This window comes from Propithecus coquereli, unplaced genomic scaffold, assembly GCF_000956105.1.
Source record: "Propithecus coquereli isolate 6110/MARCELLA unplaced genomic scaffold, Pcoq_1.0 Scaffold79, whole genome shotgun sequence".
Taxonomy (NCBI): domain Eukaryota; kingdom Metazoa; phylum Chordata; class Mammalia; order Primates; family Indriidae; genus Propithecus; species Propithecus coquereli.
The window spans coordinates 4,380,452-4,401,285 of NW_012154062.1; the positions used below are offsets into that span (position 1 = coordinate 4,380,452).

At 59.5% G+C, this 20,834-nt stretch overlaps 3 protein-coding genes across 4 annotated transcripts in view; 2 read left to right on the forward strand and 1 right to left on the reverse strand.

Annotated features, from left to right (window-relative positions):
- Positions 1-483: 483 nt before the first annotated feature.
- On the reverse strand, positions 484-7,124 carry LGI3 (leucine-rich repeat LGI family, member 3). Its single transcript, XM_012663055.1, has 8 exons — positions 6,911-7,124; positions 5,970-6,041; positions 5,133-5,204; positions 4,723-4,794; positions 4,558-4,629; positions 3,767-3,936; positions 3,417-3,581; positions 484-1,758 (listed from the first exon to the last, which is right to left on the reverse strand). Exons 1-8 carry the CDS (start codon positions 7,108-7,110, stop codon positions 941-943), a joined length of 1,641 nt encoding a protein of 546 aa, XP_012518509.1. The 5' UTR covers positions 7,111-7,124; the 3' UTR covers positions 484-940.
- A 4,779-nt stretch (positions 7,125-11,903) lies between these two features.
- On the forward strand, positions 11,904-14,088 carry SFTPC (surfactant protein C). Its single transcript, XM_012662938.1, has 5 exons — positions 11,904-11,945; positions 12,682-12,840; positions 13,140-13,262; positions 13,478-13,588; positions 13,948-14,088. The coding sequence occupies exons 1-5, from the start codon at positions 11,904-11,906 to the stop codon at positions 14,086-14,088; spliced, it is 576 nt and encodes a 191-aa protein (XP_012518392.1).
- A 1,286-nt stretch (positions 14,089-15,374) lies between these two features.
- BMP1 (bone morphogenetic protein 1) overlaps positions 15,375-20,834 on the forward strand; it is a 37,727-nt gene continuing 32,267 nt past the window's right edge. For both annotated transcript variants that reach the window (XM_012663032.1, XM_012663035.1), the window contains exon 1: positions 15,375-15,541. In XM_012663032.1, coding sequence (XP_012518486.1) covers positions 15,388-15,541 — 154 coding nt within the window. In that variant the 5' untranslated portion in view covers positions 15,375-15,387. The remainder of the gene's footprint in view (positions 15,542-20,834) is intronic.

The window sequence follows — 20,834 nt, forward strand, 5'->3', positions numbered from 1 at the left end:
CTTGTACCCACCCAAGGAGCCACATCCCAAAAGATGTCGGAACCAGGGGATGGTCCCAGCCTGAGGATGCAACAGCTATGGAAAGAAAAGCAGAAAGGCTTTCAGTGGGGTGGGGGTGGGGGTGCTCCCGTCCACAGATAAGCTGGGATTCAGGGTGACAAAGGAAACTGCTGTGACAACAGAGACGGACAGCACGGGAGAGCACCCAGGCTTGGCTGGGGCTGTTGTTATTATTGCTTTGGGCAGAGGGGCTTTGCTCCCAGGAGGCCAAGCTGGCACTCTGAGGCTGGCACCACCATCCCCGTCCTTATCAGCTATGGAGTGGGCACACGGGGGCAGGCAAAGGAGGGCCGGGTACTGCGGCCCCTCCAAGCACAGAGGCAAGGTAACAGAGGGGGCCCCTCCAGACTGCGCCAAATCTGCATGTGTGCACATGCGCCTTGACCTGTTCGTACAGTGTACGGCAACAGGAGTGTAGACAGGCATGGAACTGCAGACGGGGCAGGCAGGGGTGAGCAGCCACGGACCGCAGTGAGGAACACGGGCAGGTAAGCAAACACCCGGAGCACCGACAAGAGAGACCAGAGAGTCAGAAGGCCTGAGGACAGGCGGGTCCCCTCCCCAGCACCCCAGTGGCACCACCGATATGCACGAGGCAGGGAAGCAGAGCGAGGGGGGGTGCAGGTGGGGTGAGGGACACTGGGCGACAGGGGTCCTGGGTGTGCCTGGTGCGTATACAGGTGCTCATGCTGACTGCAGAGATGATAAATGTCTCTCCGGGCCGGTGCATGGGGTGCGTTGTGCCCACGGGATGTGCGTATGCGAGGGCACGGGTGTAGGCTGGCCACGTGTCTTCACACGGGCACATCTGCTGCTCATGGAGGCCCCCACCCAACCTTCAGAGCCTCCCCCCCAGGAGCCCAGAGGCCTCGGCACGCCCCTAGGCACTGAGGTCCACCACCACGTGTCGGTACACCAGCGTCTGTCCCTTGAAGCTGGGGGCCAGGAGCAGCTGGGCGTCCCCAGCGGGCACATAGCAGAAGGCCCGAGGGGCCTGCACGGCCAGCTCCTGGAACCGCACAAACTTCTGTCTCCCCTCGTCCCACTGGTAGATCTGGGTGAAGGAGAAGTCGCTGCCCAGCGCCAGGTAGCGGCGGCCACCCACGAGGAAGGGCTGCAGGGCCAGCGAGCCCCGGGAGGGCAGGGCCTGCACCTCGGAGAAGCGGGTGCCCTCCCAGCGCAGGATCTTGGAGTCACCGATGTAGCGGCTGAGGCACAGGTAGCTGTCCCGGCCGGCACGGAAGTGTTTCACAGCCTGGGCGTCAGGCACCTGGGTCACCTCTCCCTGGGCCACAAACTGCTTCTGGGTGCGACTCCACTGGTAGATGACGGGCGCCTGGGAGCTGCTAGACACAATCAGCCGTGGTTTGCCCTCGCCGTCCACGAACTCAAGGTCAGTGTCACGGTGCCAGGCGTGCAGGGCCTGGTGGGAGTAGAAGCCATTCTGGTGCCAGCGGTAGAGGCTGGTGGCACCCGCCTTGGAGCTGTCAGCCATGGCAAAGTACCAGTCGCCGTCAATGCGGAAGGCCTCTAGGTCGTTGGGCTTGCGCACACACTGCGGGTCGATGTCCTGCAGCTTGGTGAAGCGCGTAGTGTTGGGATCCCAGTGGTAAATGTAAGAGCCACCAAACAGCTGGGCCACGACCACATACAGCTGACTGTCCACCACCATGGGCTTGCAGTGCACCGCCGAGGGGGCTGCGCCGGGACAGAGCAGGCGGCGTCAGGCGGGGTCAGGCGGGCCCCACAGCTCCCAGCCCAGCCCACCCGTTCGGAGGAGGCGATGGGTCCCCTCCACACTTGGGCCAGGACCAAGGCTCTCTCCTGTAATATTCCACGCCCACTAACGTTCGCCCACTAAGCACTCAGCCCTTCCTAATTATTTCACAGCTAATAGTCAATGTTAGTATCACCCTTACTCCACCCTTGAACCCCCCAAGGGTTCAAAGATAGGCTGACTCTAAGCACAAAGTAGGTGTCCCTAGGTATTGACTGATGTTTGACCATCGAATTTTTGTTATGTGCAGTCACTGTGCTACTTAATCCTGCTGAAAAGGACCCCATTACTTTTCCATTTCACACAGAAAGAAACAGGCTCAGAGAGAGTAAGTGACTTGCTCAAAGCTACCCCACTGGCAAGTGGCCAGGCAGGGGAGGGAGAAAGAGTTTGAGCAGATCCCAGGTAGACCAAAACGACACCTTGATGTTTGCCTAGTTCAAGAGTTATTCTCTTTTAGAAATAGGATCTTACTCCGCTCTGTCACCCAGGCTGGAGTGCAGTGGCGTCAGCCTAGCTCACTGCAACCTCAAACTCCTGGGCTCAAGTGATCCTCCCGCCTCAGCCTCCCGAGTAGCTGGGACTACAAGGGTGCGCTACCACGCCTGGCTAATTTTTCTGTTTTTAGTAGAGATAGGGTCTCACTCTTGCTGAGGCTGGCGACTTCAAGTTCTTTAATGGATATAGGGCAATGTAAGTTTTCTGTTTCATCTTATGTCAGTTCAATCCTCCTTTCTAAATCTTTCTCCAACCTCCCCTCTCGCCGCCCCTGCTACCCGCCCCAGCGTCCCTCCAGCAGACAGGCACAAATGCCCCTGCTGGTCTGCCCTCGAGTCTTGCCCCATGCTAGCCTTTTGCTACACAGGAAGCTTTCTAAAATGCAGGCTAGATTAGTTCACACGCTCCTCTCAAACCTTGTCAATGACCTGGTCTTCACCCATCTCAGTCTACCTGCCACTCCCTACCTTGACTCTTATGCGGTAGTCATACAAGCTGCTTGTGATTTACACACACACACACACACACACACACACACACTCACACACACGCTAAGCTGCCACACAGCTTCTTCTTGACTTCGCTCATCCCATCTCCTGTGCCAAAATACTCTTTATTTTCATTCCTAGGTAAGTCTCCCTCAGCCTTCAAGATTCAGCTCAAACTCAGTAGATACAAAATTGAGGTCACAGCCACTCCTATCTCCTCCTCTATGTCCCTGGCCCCACCCAGTTGCTTAAGCCAGGACCCTGGGCATCACCTCCGAGTCCTCCCTCCCCTTCATCCTTCAAGACGCAGCGTAGGCAGCCCCCTCCACCAGGAAGCTTTCTGATCGCTGGGGTTGGCTCGTCCTTCGTGCTGCTAGAGCACAGTGTTCACATCTGCCTCCTAGCACCTACCTATTGTGTGGGTGTTATCTGTCGATGCAGTTGGCCTCCCTCAAAGACTGGAAGGTTCTTGTGGGCAGAGACTGTGTCTCCTCCATCCCTCTACTTACAGGGACTCGATGGGGTTGAATGATGGAACCCAGACCCCGACTCCCCACCGCCAAGGCCAGCACCGCCAGGTGGGGCACAGGTACCTGGGATTCTGTCATAGTCTCGCAGCTGCCGTTCCACATAGTCCCACTTGAGGACGGTGCAGGCACTGACCCCTGGCTGGGCCAGAGCCAGATAGAGGTCGCTGGAGTACAGGAAGGGCTCCGCCGACACTGCTGGGAACGGCAGGGTCTGGTACAGCACGAAATCTGCAGGGAGGACAGGTGCGGGGCGGGCGTTACTCGAGTCCACAGGGAGAAGGGAAGAGCCTGTTGGTGGTGCATGCTCGACTCTGAGGCTGGGTGTTGCAGGGCAGGGCGGGGGTTCAGGCAGTGTCTGTAAAGCTGCGCTGGGGGAGGCCCGGCCTGATGCCCAGGGCAGGGGCACCTCCTACCCGTGGTGATGCAGTCGAACTCCCGCAGGGGCAGGTCCTGCACCTTGTGCTCCTGGAAGCGGGGTGGGCTGGCGCAGTAGATGGGCGCCACCGTGGTGTTGGTGTGTGCCAGCCACTCCACCAGCCACTTCACCTTGCAGTCGCAGTTGAGCGAGTTGCCCCGCAGGTCCCTGGGTCATGAGGGCAGTGGAGGGGGACACAGAGCAGGACAGGCTCTCAGGGCTCTGCCCACCCAGGCCCTCTAGGGTTTCAGAAGTAGATCCCATCAAGGCTGCTGTGAGTCGTTCACACGAATCTTTGTTCCAATTAGAGAAAAATTCCCCTCCCGGTGGACAGAGCCCCACAGACACAGGCTTGGCCAGCAGTGTGGGCTCAGTTTCAGCCCCTGCTCACCTCTTTGGCCAGGTGCCTTGTGCAGTGTACAACCTGCACAGCTGTATGTTGCCTCCCTGTTCCTCCAAGCCTCCCATAATCCAAGGCTTTTATTTTCTTGTGTAAATAATAAATAATAAATGATGGCAGCTATGCTATAGGATTTTAATGTCGATTCAAATCAAACATACATTTACAAAGCACATGTTTTTACGACACACACACATGGTGTCTCAGGTGCATTTTAAGAGGAACCCTGATTTGGAAGGCCACCGTCTCAACCTTGCCTTCTCAGAGGCCCCCTAAACCCAGGCCACCAACTCCCAGTCTCTCAAGAGCTTCCGATCATCCCAATTTTGACTCCCACACCACCCCCTCCCTCTATGGCACCGGTGGAAGAGGAAGGACTCGGGCCTTACAAGTCATTCAGGATGTCCAGGGACCGAAAGATGTCTCTGGGCAGTGTCTGCAAGTTGTTGTTGGCCAGTGAACTGCAAGAGAGATCCCTGGGTCACCGGAAGGCCAAAGGCCACAGGAGATGTGGGGCTTTGGTCCGGTGTGTGTATGGGGTGGGATGTACTCACAGGTGTGTCAGGGACTTGAGCCCTCGGAAGGTGTACTTGGATAGTGCCCAGATGTCGTTGTTCTCGATGAAGCTGGGGGAAACAGAACTTGCCTCAGCTGTCACCCAGGACCCCAGGCAGCAATTTCCCCACACCCCAGCCTAGACTGCAGCCCATGTCTCTGAGACAGGCTTCCACACGGAGTCTGGAGTCATCAAGCCCATAGTGACAGGGCGCTGGGCAGGATGGTGTAGGCAGAACGGGAGAAGCGACCTTCTGCTCGGGTCCTACAGTCCGAGGACTTTGGGGCTCTCACCTCCCATCCTCCCCTCCCCTAGCCTTCTCATTCCACTCCCCCCTCAGCCCCTCCACCCCAGGCCTGGGCTCCCTCCTCCCTCCTGTTTTCCCACTGCCTTTTCCCTCCCACACACAGGTACTGCAGGTGCGACAGTCCTGTGAAGGCGTTGTCTCCAATCAGCGTAAACTTGTTGGAGTTGAGTAACCTGGGGAGACAGAGGCGGAATTAGAGCTCCCGAGGGTGTGCCTGCTGCCCCAGCCCCCAGCCCACTGTCTCAGCCTTGGGCTTCCCAGAAATCTGGCCGCACTGTGGCCACCCTAGGGACCCCAGTGAAGAGCCCCTGAGCCACCTGGGTAGCAAGACCAGGCAGAAGCCTATTCTAGCCCCAGCAACTCCCAGAGTCCTCCTCCTAAAATGGTCCAAGGCAGAGTTCTCCTATCAAGCTGGCTCCTGGCCCTCCCCCATGGCATTTTCTCTCCCTGTGCCCGCCCTCACCCTGGCCCATTCCAGCCCCTCATGGATACCCGTCCTTCACCAACAGCACCTTGTAGAATTCCAGACCCTCCTGCATCCCTACCTTTCAGCCCCCAGCGCTTCCTTCACACCTGATCTCTGGGGTCACCTGTCTCTAAGATGACCCCCCTGAGCACCCTCTGGCACTGGCCCTGGCTGTTGCACGCAGTTCCCTTGGGTCTCCAGAGGAGCCAAGTCCATGTCCCAAAGACCCCCTCCTTGGCTTCTGCATGCGACCCTAGCTCTCCTCGCCACCGCTGCCCCCCGCTCCTCCCGACTCCAGGCTGCTCCACCTTTTGTGGCACATCCTATTGGAGCAAAAGTAAGGGACACCTGCATCTTCATCTCCAGAGGCTGCTTCCACCCACTCGTCCTCCCCAGCCCAGGATCCGTCCCCTGCGACCGTCCCCCCACCCCACACCACCCCACCCCGCCCTTCCAAAAGAGCCATCCATACAGGAACTGTAGCAGCGGCAGGTGGGAGAACGCTCCTTCCTGGATCTCTGAGAAGGCGGCATTCACCAGCGTCCTGCGGGGACACCCAAGTCAGTACCGTGGTGGGTCTGCAAGGACTGCGCTGGGACAGTGAGAGGTGCACAAGGCAGTGGCTTCTGTACTCGCTCGCCCTGGAAATGCCCCATTTCCGCAGCCTTGCCCCCACCTGTGTGTCTCTCCCGTCTCCTCCCAACTTCACTGCCTCCTGGAGCTCCGGTGACCCCAGGCTCTGCTCCCCTCACAGTCAAGAGAAGGCTCCATCACCCATCACTCGCGACATCATCATGCAGACACCCACAGTGTGCTGGGTGCTGCTGAGGGACAGGGCGTGGGATGGCAGTGGGGAGCTAGCATCCTGCTCCTAAGGACCTCACAGCCTCTCTGTGGTCCTGCAGGCAAGGCCGGCCCCTGAGGCCAGTTGCTGCAAGTGACAGGCGGGCCAGGCTGGGTGCCGAGTGGCTGGTCAGCGGCAGGCGTGTGCCCCGTGCCACGGTGCTGTGAGGGCATAGCTCACTTCCCACCCGCTTGCTGCCACCCTCCTCCACCACAAGGAGCCCTTCTGCCCTTGGTGTGACATCACAGGCAGGGGCCCACATGCTCATGTAAACAACCCCACCCCACCCCCAGTCTGGAGCCCGGCACACAGTAGGTCTCATGGATGCTGATGGTGGTGATGATTCATTCTTGGCTGTAAACTCCTGCTTTCCCCAGCCATGGCCGCTGAGCCTGCAGGACTGCGGGACTCCCTGCCCGGCGGGTGCGTGCAATCCCCAGCCCCAAGGACCTCCGCGAGCCCTCCTGGTCCCCACACTCTGGAGAGGGGGAGCAGGGGTTCTCCATCCGCTCATGCTCTTGCCCCCTCCTCTCCCTTCCCGCCCCCCAAGCCCAGGGCTGGACACTCACAGGGAGATGACCTCCGAAGGCAGGTTCCTGGGCACCGCCTTGGAGTCCACGCAGAAGGCGGTGTCCCTGGTGCAGGAGCAGCTGGGCGGGCAGGGGGGCGTCTTGGGGGGCCTCTTGGCGCTGACTTGCAGCATCAGGCAGAAGCCGATGGCAGACAGCGTCAGCAGCCCGGGGCCCCGCCTGGCCCGCGCCCCCGCCATGCCTCCTGCGAGCTCTCCCTCGCTGGCGGCCCGGGCCCTGGCCCCACCGCTCCTGTGGCTGAGGGCCACCGGCAGCTGCTGCCGCAGCCAGGGGCCCGCCGCCTGCCCGCTGCGCAGAGCAGACTCCTCCTGCCCTCGAGCACCGGCTGGGGCTGCGGTCCCCTCCCTTGCTCGCTCCCGCGAGCCGGCTCGGGCGAGGTGCGCGGAGCCGGAGCCGGAGCCGGAGCCGCAGCCGCAGCCCGGGCTGGCCGGGCTGGGTGGACGCGGACTGCGGCGCGGGTGGCGGGGGCGCGCGCGGGGGCGCGGGGGGGAGGCCCCGGCCTGGGAGTAGCCAAGGGGAGGAGTGGCCGCCCTATGCCCTATCGGGCGGTCTCGGGGGCCATCCTGTGTGCCTGTGCGTGAGTGAGTGCGTGTGTGTGAGCGTGTACATGTGCATCCGGGTGTTGGGCACGCCGTGTGCACACCTGTCTCCGCAGGGTGCACACCTGCCTCTGCAGGCACAGGCACATACTGCCCCGTGGAGGCGTTGGGCATTATGGAGCCATGTGCCTCTGTGGACCTGTATGTCTTTGCATGGGGCCGCACGTCCTGTGAGCCGAGTCCATGTGCCAGTCGTGAGTGACATATGCATATCTAGGTTGGCGTGCAAGATTAGAAGCACAGGGGTGTCTTCGGAGGAGTCTCGCGTGTGCTTATATCTGAATTCACATGTGTTTCCACGGGCAGCTGAACAGAATGTGCCTTTGTGTCAACAGGAGCTGAAAAGGGAAATGTAGCCACTGGAGCGGGAGTGGGACGTGTGGAATTCTGGAACATTTCTCGCTATACAACCACAGCCTGTTGGAGCTGGGAAGCGCCTTGGACCCTTTCCAGTGCAGCCCTTTATAACAAACGAGGAAACTGAGGCCGCCGAAAAGAGAACAGCTAAATTTGCCATCACATCCACTGTGTGTTGGGTACTTTCTGCAGTTAATCTTCACCTCGGTGGTAGGCGACATTAAACCCCTTTCACAGACGAGAACAGTAAGGCCTGTAGTACCAGAAGAAAAAAGTGACAGAGCAGAGATTTAAACCCACTCTGCGCAACTTCCAAGTTCACAGTCGTCCTTCTACACCAGGGGTCTTCCAAGTGTGGCCCTGGGAACCAGGGTCCTTGAGGGTCCTTCAGGGAGTCTTTGAGGTCAAAACAATTTTCTTAATAGTGTTAAGCCATTATTCACCCCTTTTATTTCCATGAGCTCACAAAAGTACCCTGGAATTTTCCAGAGGCTACAGGATGTGTCTTCTCTTAAGCCCCAAATGAAAGAGATTTGCAAAAATGTAAAGCAAGGACACTCTTCTCTCTGATTTTCTTTTTGGCTTTGTCAAATAGTTATTTTCATTTAGAAATGTATGTGATTTATGTCATAACATATAATGAGTTTATTATTGCTATTATAAATTAATGAAAATGGAAAAATTTCTCAGTAAATATCAATGGGTAGAACCCACATAAACATAAGCTCTTTGGGGTCCTCAGTACTTTTTAAGAGTGTCAAGGGGCCCTGAAACCACAAAGTTTGAGAACTGCTGCTCTCTACCTCGTTCATTCCCTGGGGCACGGGGTGACTGTCCTAAGAGCTCATGGGCACAGGGCACGGGGAGCCTGGCAGTCAGGTGCCCGGGTTCCCCATCTTGTGCCCTTTGCACGTCAGTCCAGGGAACCGAGACTGCTGCATTTAAGATGCTTCCCCAGCTGTCCCCAGCCTCTGCCAGCAGGGGATTCTCTGGTCTGAGCTTAAGTCTGTGTTCTCCCAGCCAGGGATGCCCCTGCCCTTTGATGTCCACTGGCTACTGCCTGTCCAGCTGCCCTGCTGCCCTCCTCATGCCAGCATGCAGGGAGGGAAGCAGTGGGGGTGGAGAGTGGGGGTGGAGAGAGTGGCTGGGGCAGCTGGGCAACCGTCCCCACCCGTCCCTGGCACAGCTCTGCCCAGCACACAAAGGGCAGAGTGAATCTTGTCCCCTTCCCTGCAGCTGAGGGGCTGGGGGGGAAAGGGGAGGCTCACAGAGAAGGGGTGGCCAGCCTGGAGCTCTCCATCCCCTATGGCTCTCAGAGGGGGTAACCCCAAGACGGACAGAAAGGGGGGAGTCTGGATCATATTCTTAGCTAGCGAGAGGTGTCCCAGGGGATGAAGTAGGTGATGATAATGATGACAATTGGATTTAACACCTCTGATGTCCTTGGATCCTCACAACAGCATGGTGAGGTGGACAGGCAGTACCAGGCCCATGTCCCAGATGAACATACTAAAGCCTAAAAAAGCAGAATGACTCACTCTGGGCCCCAGAGCTGGCCAGGAGAAGCACTGAGACCTCCATGTACTGAAGCAATGAACTACCCACCGGTCGACAAGACCCGCCTCGTGCTGGTGACGGAGTCTTATCATTGAATATAATTAAACATCAGCTGTGAGCATGCTCCTTGCCTGGTGGCAGGTTCAAAGAAACCTGGAGAAAGCACGTTCCTTTCCTTCCCAGGGCCCCCAGTCTGGCTGGGAAGATAGGACAACAGAAAGCACCCACGTCACGGTTGACAAGAACACCCGTGTGTGCTACATGGCAGGCGAAGGTGCCGCAGAGAGGAGGAGGATTTCAGAGGCAGAAGGGCACCGTGGGCTGGGGTGAGGTCACAGAACAGGTGCCATTGGCTCTCGGCCTGTTGGGGTGGGTGGCATTCAGAGAGGTAGAGAGAGGGTGGGGTGGGCTTCCCGGGAGGGAGAAATGGCTTAAGTAAGGGCAGCAGAGGGCTGGGCATGCCAGCCAAAAGGCCCTCCCTCCCTCCTTCTCCACGGAGCCCACGACCTCCATCAGGTCGGTGCGAGCATCTGAACTTCACTCACGGAACTCGAAGTCGCCCTTCCTCAGCCCCCAAGCAGGCAAAAATGGGTTTAAGAAGCCAGGAAGCCTGTGAGCTGTCCTGAGGGCAGCAGGCAGCGAGACTGAGGACCAGGGAGAGCAGAGGCTTCTCTTGAGGAAAGAGACAGACCCCTTTCCCGGCACCCAGCGATGATGGGAAGCCCTACCCACAGCGCCTGCTCAGAACAAGCCCCACAGCTGGGCAACGCGGCCCCCCGAGATGCCCGCAGGGACCCCGAGATGCCTGCAGTTCTTGGCTCTCCTGCTGGCTGGCGGCCCATCTGGCTCAGGCCCAGTACGCGTGAGTCAGCCAATCAATCCCAATGTTGCCAGGACGACGGGGGCGGGAGTGGGGACCCTGGTTGGGGGGGCACTGCGGGCGGCTGTCTCCTACATCTGGCACCTGCACACAGCTGAGGCTGAGCTGAGAGGACACTTCTCCCTGCACCCCTCCCCCCCTTCTTTCACTGTCCTGGGACACTCTCACTGCTGGAGGCTTAGGCAAATATTTAAAGGGGCAGCTGCCCCCCCACCACAAGGAGGGTGGTGGGAGCAAACACTTCCTTCCCTCTCTCCTCCCCCGCCCTTCCCAGGGGCTCTCAGTTCAGATGCCATACTGTTGTGCAACCTTGAGACCAAGGCCCTCTGGCTGGAGAGGGGTCCTTGTGGGGACAGAAGAGCATACCGGGGCTGGAGAGTGGGGGGTCAGCTCGTGATCAAAGGACAGGGTCCAGGTGGGAGTGAGCTCAGGGCCAGGGACAAGAATTGGGTGGCATGGCAGGGAGCCAGGCCCAGAGTGGGCTCTGAATGACACAGTCACGAGAGTTTAGAGGTGAAGGGACGTTAGAGACCACTTGCCTGACAAGTATTCATACAATGCAATACCCAACTGAAATGGCTTTGGAGAAAGCGGTAGGAAAGAGGGGAACAAGAAAGTCCCCAAAAGCGGATGGCGTTTGGGCGAGTCGCATTCTCAGGCAGATATAGGATGAGAAGATATGAAAAGGGGAGCACAGGGGGCTGGTGCTGGACCTCTCGGCCAGTGGGCTGATTCAAGGGCGGGAAGGTTGGGAGCCCGCCAGGGACCACACCCAGGCCTGTGCCAGGCCGTCCGGGAACAAGAAAGCAGCATCAGGCGTGGACTCCGCCATCGGGAGCCCGCAGCTTGCAGACAAGCCCCGGGCAAAGCACGAAACACCCCACATGAGTAAGAGTTTACCACCAGCACGGACAGAGTTCCCAGAATTAGGGAAAGACTGACCAGGGGCAAGCCTGAGGCTGGTAGCAGATGTGTGGGAGGAGGCGGGGCGAGGTAGAGCGCACTCCACGTGGGAATCCGGCCCTCCCAGCGAAATGCACACTTACGAGCCCCCCAAACTGAGGTCAAAGCACCCCCTGCCCTCAGCAGAGCCTGCTCTGGGCCCACAGGCTCTGCCTCCTCAGCCGCCCTCCTGGAGCTCTTCCTAAGCTTTGGGGCAATTCTGCTAGGAACTGTCATGGCCAGAGCCTTGGCTGCCTGAGAGGTTCAGCCTGGCAGAAGGACAAGGAAAGCCACAGGGCCGCAGGGGCAGGTGCCAGCAAGGAAGGTAGACGCGCCAGGAAGACACCCACGGTGAGAGGTGCAGATGGCCCAAGGGCAAGTTTGCTCAGCTCACCCAGGTACGTTCTTGCTGGGGCCAAGAGAACTCATGTGCTGCGGCCAAGGGCCCTCGGGGGTTCTTGCAGCTGGCTTATCAGGGCCTTGGCTCTGGAGGGCCAGGAACAAACAGGCTTCAAAGCCAAGGGCTTGGCTGGCAAACAGGGGCCCCGGTCCTCCACCTTTGTTCCCTCTCCCTACAGACACATATAAGACCCTGGTCACACCTGGGAGAAGAGGAGAGGAGAGCGCCTGCAGCAGGATGGACATGGGCAGCAAAGAGGTCTTGATGGAGAGCCCGCCGGTGAGTGTGGATATGTGTGCGCGTGTGTGTGAGTGTGTGTGCATATGCACGTGTGTGTACGTGCGTGTGGTGGGCTCTGCCTTCTCCATCCTCCCGGGGCCTATTTCCTCACCCAGATTCATTCACTCAACTAACCCAGGGCTGTGCCTAGTTAGGATGGGGACACCAAGACCACTAAGACACAGTCCCTTGGGGAGCTACACATAAGGGGCTTAGAGCCACCAGGGGGTCTCAGGCTGTAGGGAGCCCTGAGTAAGGAGCCACTAAACATATGGAAGGTCACAGGGAGCTTCACAGAGAAAATGACATGGGAGCTGGAGCCAGAAGGATAAGCAGGAGCTCAGCAGGTGGAGAAGGGGGAAGGCAGTCCAGGAGGAAGCGGTAGCTTCTGTAAAGGCGTGGATGTGTGAGAGAGCCTGGGTCATTTGGGGAGCAGAGAGGAGCTGGCCATGGCTGGGGTGCCAAGGGTCTGGGGGAACCTCAGGAAATGCTACAGGTGAAACAGACTCTCTTGAGTTCCTCCAAACTAGACCTTGCTTCTGACCATCCATGGGTTTGTTGGAATCCAAGCCACCTCCTCCAAGAGCCTTCTCTGATCTCCTAAGCCCTCCTGGGCACACCCATAGCATTGGCTGTCCAGCCCCAGCGGGGGTGGGGGCATGGTCCAGCTTGTGCAGGGAGAGGAGGGGACATCCTCATGACTCATGCCTGTCCCCTGCCTGCCCCACCACGTCAGGACTACTCTGCAGCCCCCCGGGGTCGGTTCGGCATCCCCTGCTGCCCTGTGAACCTCAAACGCCTTCTCATCGTGGTCGTGGTGGTGGTCCTTGTCGTCGTGGTGATTGTAGGGGCCCTGCTCATGGGCCTCCACATGAGTCAGAAACACACCGAGATGGTGAGCCAGCCTGGGTGGGCTGGGCAGATAGGAAGCTGTCCGAGGGGGGCAGAGTGGAGGAGGCAAGTGCACAGCTGGGAGGACAGAGGCAGAAACAGGTGGCAACGTGGGCTGGCTTTCTCCACCCCGCCCTAGCCCACAGTGTGATAGCCAGTTCCCTCCAGCACCGGGTTCCACTCAGCCTCCCTGAGCTCTCAGGAAAGAAGGGACGCATTTGAGCAGGGGACTGAGGGTGGACATGGGTACCGAAGGCCGAGGCGGGAAAGAGGAAGCCCAGGCAGCTCGATGCCCTTCCCCAGGTCCTAGAGATGAGCATCGGGGCACCAGAAGCCAAGCAACGCCTGGCCCTGAGTGAGCATGTGGGTACCACTGCCACCTTCTCCATCGGCGCCACAGGCCTTGTAGTGTACGACTACCAGCGGGTGGGTATGCCCAGACCTCCTGAACACTGAGGCTGGGGGATCAATGACAAGACAGCTAGAGCCATCCAGCTGGGCCACTTCCATCTGTCCCCCTCCCCTAGCCCAGATTCTAGTGTGACTCCCATGCCCAACCTAGAGGGAGCTGGCTAAGGACCCGGGTTAGGGAGTGGGCAAAGCAGGGGCCTTTTGGGTGAACTCTAGCGTTCCGTGCCCAGCTCCTGATCGCCTATAAGCCGGCCCCGGGAACCTGCTGCTACATCATGAAGATGGCTCCGGAGAGCATCCCCAGTCTTGAGGCTCTCACTAGAAAATTCCAGGGCTTCCAGGTGGGTGTGTGGGTGAAAGGAGTGGGCTGCCTCCCTCCCAGGGCTGCTGGGAGGAGCGTCTGAGCTCATGGTTATTTGTCGCCTGTAGAGCACTGCTCCTTGGGGGCTGCCAGGTGAGTGCCCCCTCTGTACCCACCTGCACCCACCATCCCGGCCCATTCCCAGACCTGCCCACTGGTGAGCTGCTGGCCTCAGCTGAGCCCACCCCTCTGTGGGGCTTCTGACTCCAGCACAGCCCCCTCTTTGCTGGTGGGGAAACAGGCTCAGAGAGGTCACCTGACGTGCTTGAAGTCCCACAATAAGCGCTGCAGGTGAGACAGAAACTCAGTTCCTGACTCCAAATGAGGCGCTCTTTGCAGGCCAAGCCTGCAGCGCCCCCCTCTAAGCTGGGCCAGGAGGAGGGGCCAGACCCAGATGCCGCGTCCCCTGGAGGAGACCTGCCCTTCCTGGGCATTGCCGCGCGCACCCTGTGTGGCGAGGTGCCTCTCTACTACACCTAGGACTCCTCAGGTGAGCAGGTGTGACCACCAGGGCACCTAAGCACAGTGGAAGAGGGCTGGGGCCACCTGCTACGTCTGCTGACTGGGCGCTAGGGGACCCACTGAAGCGAGTCATCTAGGGAGCTCAGGGGAGGGAAGGCTGGCAGACACCGCCCCCCCCCCCACATGCCGAACAACCTTCCTGTGCTTCACAGAGTCTTGGAAGCCCCAAGGGGACAGGAAAGATCCCCCAGCAAAGGGTCTTTTGCAGACAGGCAGGAAGCTGCTCCTGCCCACACCACGGGGACTGGCCCTGGAGAAACGCGAGCTTGGGGAGAGGATGGGAGCAGGCAGAGGTGGCTCCTATGGGCCAGGGGACTCCTGCCACAAAATAAAGCAGCCTGATTGAAAAACAAAGGGTCGTACTTGTATTTTTCCGACACCCGTGCAGTCCTGCTCCTGGCGGGGGCGGCGCGGGGAAGGGTAGGGCCCCGGAAAGGGTAGGCACGGGCGTTCTCCCGCTGTCCCCGAGCACTGGGGGATTCGGTCCATCCCGGCGTGGGAGAGGGGGCAGCGGGGCGCATCCGCGGGCTGTCGGCGCCCTCCAGCGGTGTCCCGGAGGAGGGGGAGAGACAGCGAGGGAGACAGCGAGGGTCGAGAAGGGGAGAGACCGAGAGACAGCAGGCGGGGAGCCGCAGTGGGACACCGAGGGACCGAGAGGCAGAGGCGGCGCGCGCGACCTGACAGCGTGTCCCGCCGCGGGAGGGGGCTCGGCCGGGCGCCCGCGGGGGAAGCCGCCGCTAGAGGGCCCCTGGCGGGAGCGCCGCGGACCCGGCACCCCGGGGGCCCGCGCCCGCTCCTCGGCCCGCGCCCCGCGCCCCGCGTCCCCTCCCCGGCCCGCGCGGCTCCTGGCCTTCCCCGCCCCGGCTGGCGCGCGGCCCGGCGCGGCCCAGCACAGTCCCGGCCCCGAGGGGGGCTGAGCTCGGGCGAAAACCCGCCCTCCAGCGAGCTCATTTCCCTAAAAAGGGGGGGGGAGAAGGAGGGAGGCAGGGAGGCAGGGAGGGAGGGCGAGAAAGAAAGAAAGAGAAAAAGAAGGGAAGGGAGCGGAGCCGGCCGCAGCGCAGCGCGAGCGCCGAGCGGGGGGCGGGAGACAGGAAGGAGGGAGGCGAGCGAGGGAAGGGGAAGAGGCCGGAGCGCGGGACGAGCGCGAGCCAGCCAGCGGGCCGAGGGCAGCGCCCTCCCCTGCCTCCGGGCCTCCGCTTCCCCGCCGCCAGCTCCCGCGTCCGGGCGCGACCCGCCGCCGCCGCCGCGCCCGCCAGCATGCCCGGCGTGGCCCGCCCGCCGCTGCCGCTGCTGCTCTGCCTGCTGCTGCTCGCGCGCCCCGGCCGGCCGCTCGACTTGGCCGACTACACCTACGACCTGGGCGACGAGGACGACCCGGAGCCGCTCAACTACAAAGACCCCTGCAAGGCGGGTGAGCGTCCCGGGCCGGCGCGGAGGCGCGGGCCGCGCAGGGTTTGGGGTTGGGGGAGGACAGTCCAGTGTGGGAAGCCGGGAGCTGCCCGGTTGGCAATGCAGTGGGAACAAAAGAACGAGGGGGAGAGGGAGGAGGGAGTTCGGGGGACTTTTCAGACTGAAGTTTTGCTGCTGTTGGTGGAAGCTGCCGCCGCTGCCTTATCTTGGGAGAAGATTCCTGGGGAAATCTCCCTGGGTCCCGAGAGAGAGACCAGCCAGCAAAGGGGCTCTCCCTTGTGCAGGGAAACTTTTTTGGCCAAATTGTGTGTGTGTGTGTGTGTGTGTGTGTGTTCTTTTCCCTTCTACCCCATCTCTCTGCTCCAGAACACTGGTATTTTCCAGCCTGTCTGTCCCGGCTGCCCTGGGGCTTCACATCTGTCTGGCCTGGGGCTGGGCTGCCTACATCTCCAAGGAGCAGGTCTCCTGGGCCCCCATTTCAGCCCAAGTGGAAGAGGAAAGTTTTTCAGGGGATTCCCTGAGCCCGTGCTCCTGGGTATCCCGTGGTCCTAACCAGCAGCAGCAGCAGCAGCTTTCTGGGACCCAGGAGACAGCTGTCAAAGTTAGAGAAGCCAGCCCAGGAGGGGAACCACCTTTGCTCCTGAGTGCCAGGAAGCCCCTGCCAAGGCCAAGATGGGGTGGGAAGAGGGGAAAACACAAAGAGAACTCAGGTGTTGTATATCAGCTCTCTCCCCCAACAGACACCAGAAGCTAATTAGCTGAGGTCAGGGCCCCGGAGAGTGTGTGTGTGTGTGTGCGCGCGCGTGTGTGTGTGTGTGCGCGTGTGTGTGTGCGTGTGTGTGTGTGTGTGTGTGTGTATTTGTGTCCTTTGTCTCTGAAGACCCTGTGTAACCCCTTCACTCCTGCTGGGCCCATAAGGGTCCTGCCCTTGGAGTGACCAGATGGCCAGGCACTTGAGCCTTTTGCCTGATCGGATGACCCCGAGCAGGCTGCCTGGGACACTCAGGGGACAAGATATCAGAACTTTTCCTCGACTTCCTGCTTCTGACCTCAGCCTGTCTCCAAATAGCCAGAGCCAGGGCCAGTGGCATGGGTCCTAGAACCGGACTGCCTGTATGTTGGCCACCAGGGTTTGGAGGGCAGGTCATTCTGGTCCTGGCCCTGGGGACCCCATTCAGGGACTTTCCATGCCCTCACACTCCTCCTGGATGGATGGATCCCAGTGGACAGACAGCAAGCCACATCCCTTGGCCCTTCCCCCTCCATGCCTGCCGGGCTAGCGTCAACCAGGACTTTTTGTCATCTTTCTCGCCGGGTGCTTGGTGTGGGCGTGAGGCCGAGTGGACAGAGTTTGGGCTTTGGAGGCAGACAGACCTGGCCTTCAGCGCCGGCCCCACAACTCATTAGCTGTACCACCTCGGGAATGGTAATTACCATGTCTGAACTTCAGCTTTCGCACCTTTAAAATGGAACTGATAATACATCTCTCCATAGAGTTGGTGGTGAGGATTAGATACGAGAACATACTTTAAACACTTACTGGCACTTAACACACAGTCAGCACTAAATAAACGTTGGCTGCCTACCCCCTATTTTCTGTGCCTGAGACTCTCACTTTATCTATTTACTTTTTTGAGGTGAATGTGCTTGGGGGTGACTCCCTGGCCCTGTCCTTGTATCTCTTACGCATTCAGGGGATCCACTGAATGACTAAGATGTGCCAGGCCCCGGGCTGGATGTTGCCGGGGTTACAGAGACGTGTAAGCCAGGGCCCTGCCCCCGAGGAGCTTATGGTCTAGTAGGGACCGGAGACATACAGACACACCCAACAGCAGAAACACAGCTGTGTCAAGCGCCACATCAGAGGGTAGGGCGCTGAAGGCTCAGGGAGTCTCTTGCCCCTCTGTGGCCTGGAGGTGGCAGAGAAAGGCGAGCACAGCAAGCTGGGATGGTTTGCGGAGTCTTCATGGTGGAGGTCGGGCTCGGGCAAGGCCCTAAAGCATGGGTAGAAGCCACTCTGATGTCCTCCCCTCCTAGTTGGAAATGGGACTGATTTTCAGAACAGCAAGAGGCTGAGGGCTCTACCCCCAGTCTCAGATTTCATGCTAGGGTGGGGCTGGCTGAGTTGGAGCTTCAAACAAGGGCTCTGGAGAAAGCACTCCATCAGGGAGAAGCAAGGCGTGGGGGCGCCAGGCCAGGCCCGGGTGGTGGAGAGGGCCAGGCCTCAGGTCAGATCAGGCCCCCTCTTGGGTGTGACCGATGCCCCAGACCCGCTGAGCACCTCTGGAGGAAGCTCAGATACACCTTCCCAGGGACTCACACCCACCACACCCTGTGTCCCAGCTTCTCTCTCTGGGTCACCTTCTCCTTCCTCGCTTTGCTTTTTGTCCCCTGTGCAGCCTTGACCTCCAGGTACGGGAGGTGACGGTGGCAGGCATGCTGGCCTCTGCTTCCTTTGGATGCGGCTGCTGCATGCTGACCTCTGCTCGCTCGGCCCTCCCCAGCTCTCTCCTCTTCCTCCTCCGCCCACCCTGAGGACCAGGAATGAAAGCTCCTTTGACTCTCCTCGCTTACCTGTGATCTCTCAGGTTGCCCCAAGGACAGCCAGGTTCCTTCATTTGAAGTCACCTCTGACTGTGACTGTCCTAGTTATGGTGGCCGTTGTAGTAACGGCAGAATTAAGACCCTTGATAATCCTGGAGAGGTTCCCGGACCTTCCGGGCGAGACCAGAACCCTGGGCAGGAAGCCACGCTGGTCTGTTTGTGTGCTCAGAGCTGGTTCCCCCAAGCCCGCTAGCCCTTGCCCAGGGAGATTGTGAAGCAGCCCTGATTTCCTGTGTGCCGGCACGCCAAGCCTCGAAGGGGGTCCTTCCGCAAGATTCCCAGCGCCGTTTGGCTGCCGCAGGTGACTGGCCAAGGACCTCCAGCAGAGATCCTGGAGGCAGGAATTGGGACACAGTTGATCACATAAGCAGAGACGCCCACAGGGCCTGACCCTGAGTGACCTCAAGCCAGTGAGGTCCACCTGGACCTCAGCCAGCAGCCCCGAGTCTGTGGGAGGTGAGGTGGGGCAGGGGCTTGCCAGCCCGCATCCCCCTCCCCATCCTGGGGGCCTCGTGGTCCAGGTTTAGACTTCAGGGGGCCTCAGAGGAGTAGGGTATGGGCTCCGGGGGTTGAGAATCTCTTCTCTCCCCAGACCACATTTCCCCTCCAGACAGCTGGATGAGTCACCCCACCCACCTACCCCCTGCTCCCTGAGTCACCTTCTCATTTAGGTGCCCCAAGGGAGGAGGAAAAGACATTCTCTCCCTGGGCTTCAGATGGAGGGGCCAGTGAGATGCACCAAGAAGAAGGGATTGTTAAGAATTCTAGTTTCTCCAGAGATTTTTGGGAGAGGGGGAGGGCATAGAATGCACCACTCCGCAGGCTATTAAGGACCTCCTAAGGACTCCCAGGGGACTCGGCTAATCTCTCCCTCTCTGAATCTCCCTCCCCACCACCCTCCATTTCTAAGGGTGCCCTTCTCCTTGCGGGGCTGTGGCTTGTGAGATGTGGTGCACACCTGCAGTTATTTGTGCATTCAAAAGCACGAGAAATTGCACAGGGAAGTGGTCGAGTGTGTGTTTGTGCACATTTGTGGGTGAGTCCCTGCCTCGTGGGCAAGTCTGTTCACCTGTGCACGTGGGGCCTCCTGAGTACATGTAAGCATGAATGTAGACACGTACCTCTGCATCCGTGTACACGTGTGGTTAAGTCCATTCGCGTGTTTGTGGGGGCTTCGGTGTGTTCTCCCCCAGCTAGAAGCTGGCGTTTGTGTAGCAGGATATGTGTCTGCCCTGCACACATGGTCTTGGGGCTCCTCACCCCACAGCAAGGCTCTTCTCCCTTCCCCCGCAGAAGGGGATGCTTGCTGTGCCTGGGTGGGGGGAGTAGGATTCCTCCCTGGGCCCAGGCACATGACCCGCCTCTCTCCCTTCTCTCCTCTCCTGCTCCGGCCTGGCCATGAGCAGCCACGAGTGCTCCTGGCTGATTTACAGCCAGAAAACAAAACTAAAACTTTTGATCCTGTGTTGAAAACAACTGCGACCCCGACCCTGACCCTGACCCCCCAGGGCTTCCTTTGGGTAAGGAGAGGCATCCTGGATGCTCCAGCACCCACGTTCCCAGAGCTCCCCAGAGGGGAGCCCAAACGCTCAGGGTGCTGAGGTCCAGCTCCTGGCCATGAGGCTCTCCTGCCCCTACCCCCTCCCTCCCCACCCCCACTCTGTTCCCACGCATTCTTCAGCCATGACATTCCCACCCCAGGGCACCCGCTCCAGATGAGCTCTGCTTGGCAGCCAGGCCTAGTCCCAGGCCCTGGTCCCATGGTACCCCTGGACCCACAGGCCAGCATAGTCCTGTGGCCTCTGTACTTGGGTTTCATCCAACCAGGGGGCAAGAATGGGTAAGCCAGTGTGCCCTGGGAGGGTATAGAGCTGACCTTGAGTGTAGTGTTGGGATGATACCGAAGTGGCCATTTGGTGGGTGCTCACTGCGCTCCAGGTTCTGTGTGAGGTGCTTCATTTACATGCCTTACTCCATGCGGTCACCCTAGGGATCCTGTTATGTAGGAGGAAGTTGAGATTTAGAAGAGTTTACGTGGCTTGTCAGCTAGATGTAGCCAAGCTGGGATTCAAAGACAGGTCTGTCCGACTCCAAAGACCTTGCCCTTTGCTCTACGGGCATGGCTGAGTCTGAGTGTCCAGCCCCATGTGTATATGGTGATGCCTGTGGGTGTGGGTGTGGGAGCCCGGGGGGTGCAGCATCTGTGCAAAGGTGCAAAGTGTGCAAAAGCATGGGACGTCCGCGTGGCACACGCACGCCTGTGCGAACACTGACACGTACGGATCCACCGCCGCCCCCTTGAGCGCACCTGCCATCCCATACCCTTGCTAAGGCTGCTCTCGCAGGTCAGCTGAAAAGTGTCCTCTGTCGCTGTCTCATCTGTTGCTGAGCCGAGACCACCCTCTGAGGGTGGCATTTCAAGCAAGAGAAGCTTTCTCATGGGGAGGAAGAGATTATGGGCCACTTACTGGCTTACTTGACCTTGGGCAAGTCGTTTCCCCTCTCGGAGTGTTCTGATCTCTAAAGTTAGGGCGGTCGGCTGGAACGGAGCCAGGAGGTTATCTCCTGAGAGTTTGTCTTAGGACACTCCTCAGCAAAAGCTATGGGGTGGAGTGTGGCTTACCGGGTGTGTTGTGGGTGGGCCAGGATTAAAGAATTCATTAATGTGAAAGCACTTTGTCAATTGGAAA